At 40.3% G+C, this 3,137-nt stretch overlaps 1 protein-coding gene across 5 annotated transcripts in view; it reads left to right on the forward strand.

Annotated features, from left to right (window-relative positions):
- Positions 1-1,679: 1,679 nt before the first annotated feature.
- The window catches only part of LOC111865591 (U4/U6.U5 tri-snRNP-associated protein 1-like), a 5,285-nt gene continuing 3,827 nt past the window's right edge, over positions 1,680-3,137 (forward strand). For 3 of the 5 annotated variants that reach the window (XM_023853759.2, XM_023853756.2, XM_033751886.1), the window contains exons 1-2: positions 1,680-2,194; positions 2,822-2,962. In XM_023853759.2, coding sequence (XP_023709527.1) covers positions 2,181-2,194; positions 2,822-2,962 — 155 coding nt within the window. In that variant the 5' untranslated portion in view covers positions 1,680-2,180. The remainder of the gene's footprint in view (positions 2,195-2,821; positions 2,963-3,137) is intronic. The other 2 variants (XR_002842994.2, XR_004513145.1) reach the window with 2 other exon arrangements.

Consider the following 3,137-nt stretch of genomic DNA (forward strand, 5'->3'; position numbering starts at 1 on the left):
ATTTTTTTTTACCTTTTTGTGTGTGTTATTAATGCAGTAACTATATATTGTTTATCTTAGTAAGACAGTATTACTGCAGAAACAACTCGATTTCAAGTTCACGTAAGATCTGTTTCAGTTGTCTTTGATACAGTTAAATGAATCTGTTGGTTACTCTGTGGTTGCTAGATATCAGCTGCTATCAGTAGAGATTCCTTCGAAGTCACATTGCGACTGACGGCCAGTCAGTCAATAAGTCTTGGTATAGAGTTGTCATATTTATTACTGTTTGGCAGTTACTGTCTTGTTTTTTTTTGGGCGCCCTCTCTGATGATAGGATGGGTCTCTCTTCCGTATATGCTGTTGGCGCTTGCCAGCACAGTCCTCAAGTCTGAGTCCCTTGTGACTTTCCACCATATTTTGCTGTCTCAGGTTTGAGACTTCCCTTTTTGTCGCCTCCTACAACTCACAGGGTCACGGTTGAAAGTCACATTGCGACTGTCGGTCTGTCAGTAAGTTTTTTTGTTGAGCCCCATCTGGCGCTTATGACCAGATATTTATTACTGTTTGACAGTTACGGTCTTGTTTTTGTGGGGCGCCCTCTTTGAGGATGGGACAGGTCTTTCTTTTGTATATATGCTGTTGGACCTTGCCAGCATATCCTTTCTCGGGTCTGAGTCCCTTGGAACTTGAGACCATATTTTACTGTCTCAGATTTGAGACTTCCCTTTTCGTTGGCTCCTATGACTCGCAGGGTCACAGTGGAGGTATTTGACCCTGCCTCCACATTGTGTTGTAAACTTGTGTCCCAAGTCCAAGTCACATTGCGACTGACGGTCCGGCAGTCTGTCTGTCTTGGTGTCTAGCCCCAGCTGGGGCTCATGACCAAGTTTTTTTTTTCCTTGTATGAAAGTTACTGTCCTGTTTATTTGGGGCGCCCTCTCTGTCGAGAGGTCGGATCTGTCATTTGTCAGTCATAGTCTGTGATAGTAAGTCCATTGCCAGTCGCAAAGCAACTTTGACTTTGACAAGGAATCTTTTCCCCATATGTTGGTGGGGTCGAATACTTCCTCCGTGACCCTGCTTGTTGTAAGAGGCGACGAAAAGGGAAGTCTTATATCTGAGACAGTAAGACTCCTTGCCCTAGTTAAATAGCCTGGAAACGGGCCATGCAGAAAACGCCACCGCAAATGGTTCCTTTATTGCTGCTTGTGAATTCGGGCAACGGAAACGTGTTTACGGCGCTATTGCCTAGCAATGGCCGCCTCTTCAGGCTTCCGCTGTTCGGCTGTCATAGCATAACATGCGTGTATTTTAGAAAGAATAAACGTGAAGTTCTGGTAGTAAACCTGAAATATACGTAGGATAGCAAGTTGTGGATTGGATTACTGTGGTAAAATGAAGGTTTAGGGCATTGTATAATTATTAACTCGTTTATAATAGTGAGCAAAGCTGTTAGGAAGTCCAAAAAGGTCTGCAGGGTTATAGAACCCAGAACATTCTGCAAAGTCGTCCTGAATTACGTCGTTGGTCACGGATCTTCAACTAAAGGTGTCCAAATGTATATCGCATCAATCGATTATCCTATAATCTGTCGAACATCACTGGTCACGGATCTTCACAAAGAGTAATAAACGGTAAATCGTATCATTCGATTATCCTAGCAGCTGTCGCGATCTGTCGGTCGAAATCGATACTTTCGAAAATTGTGTAAGGAGAGGTCACATTTTGAATGCTTGTCGGCGGTAGATGTGATTTGTGGTATGAACGTTTTGCCACAATTTAAAATGACTGTTCTGATGGAATTAATGTTGGTCTGCTTTTCTTGGTCTTTTCCTGTTGGTAAATATGAAATTTTTAGTCGTTATTCGGAAGACTTGATTTGTAACACCTGTTGAAAGCTGTGAAAGGGTTCAGCAGTCAAAATATAATTTTTGTAACCGGTACTTAACATCCAAGAATTCCTCCTGTTCTGTTCTTGGTACATTACTTTTCATTATATATGTAAATGATATTCCGCATCTAACATAAGGTAGAACAATAATGAATGATGATGATACATCAGTACTGAATGTAGGAGAAAATATAAGGTTAACACCCAAAAACAACATCTGAAAATACAGGCTTACTAGAGCAACATTTAGAAACACTTTATTTACAAATCTGACCATAACACGCAACATTCACTTCAAGACGAAATAATGCAGGCAGAAAGGTAAGTTAAAGATCCTAATGAAGAATAGAGAAATACAGTAGAAAGTATGGATTTCTTGAGGTCATAATTAACACTAACCTAAGCTGGGAATCATGTATCAAAAATATCTATAGGAGAATTAGCTGTAACCTATTTATAATTAATAGGCTATCTAAAATATTTGGTATGAATGTAAGAAAGTTGTATTGTCTTCTGGGATGTGCCACTGTATAGATATTGTGTAAACCTTTTTTTTGGAGGAACGTATTGCCTCCATCTTCAGGGCATAAAAATCTAGAAGCAATGAACTAGCGTGAGCAGGTGGCTACAGACTAAGTCACCTAAGTTGTCCTGTAGCTGTCGAAGTCTTCTCTGCAGTAGGCTTTAGGGAAGAGAGTTGTCATGGGTACAAGGATTGGCCACTTGCTGTAATTATGAAGTAGAGTAGGAGATTTTGAAGGGTAAAGAATATCTGAACTTTGAATACTTTGTCATCTCCTCTGGAACTGGAATGCAAGTCTCATCTTGTCTCTCGGGATTGACCCACTTGAATATTAGGGAGGTCTACATGATGGTCCAGACAGGACAAAGAAAGCGAGCAATGCTAATTAAGGAATTTAATACACAGCATTGTTTTATCTTTTTCAGAGATGATGAAAAGTTTGGGTGTCGTGAGCGTTACGGTGGTCCAACCTCAGACTTCACAGTAAAGGAGGGCTACAAACAAAATGTTAAACTCGACTACATAGATGATGATGGACATGTACTTAATGCAAAGGAGGCTTTCAGGTTAGCACAGATAACAGCATATCTGTTTTTAAGATATGTCACACTGTGGAGGGTAGCCTGTCCAATGGTAGTACATTCTTTAGAGCAGAAAAAGTTTCCACAGTAATTGCCATTTTAAGAAAAAAATTCCAAGGAGGAAGAAGTTTTTCAATGAAAACAGACAAGATTATGGGAC

The sequence above is a fragment of the Cryptotermes secundus genome, unplaced genomic scaffold, assembly GCF_002891405.2.
Source record: "Cryptotermes secundus unplaced genomic scaffold, Csec_1.0 scaffold1137, whole genome shotgun sequence".
In the NCBI taxonomy this organism is placed as follows: domain Eukaryota; kingdom Metazoa; phylum Arthropoda; class Insecta; order Blattodea; family Kalotermitidae; genus Cryptotermes; species Cryptotermes secundus.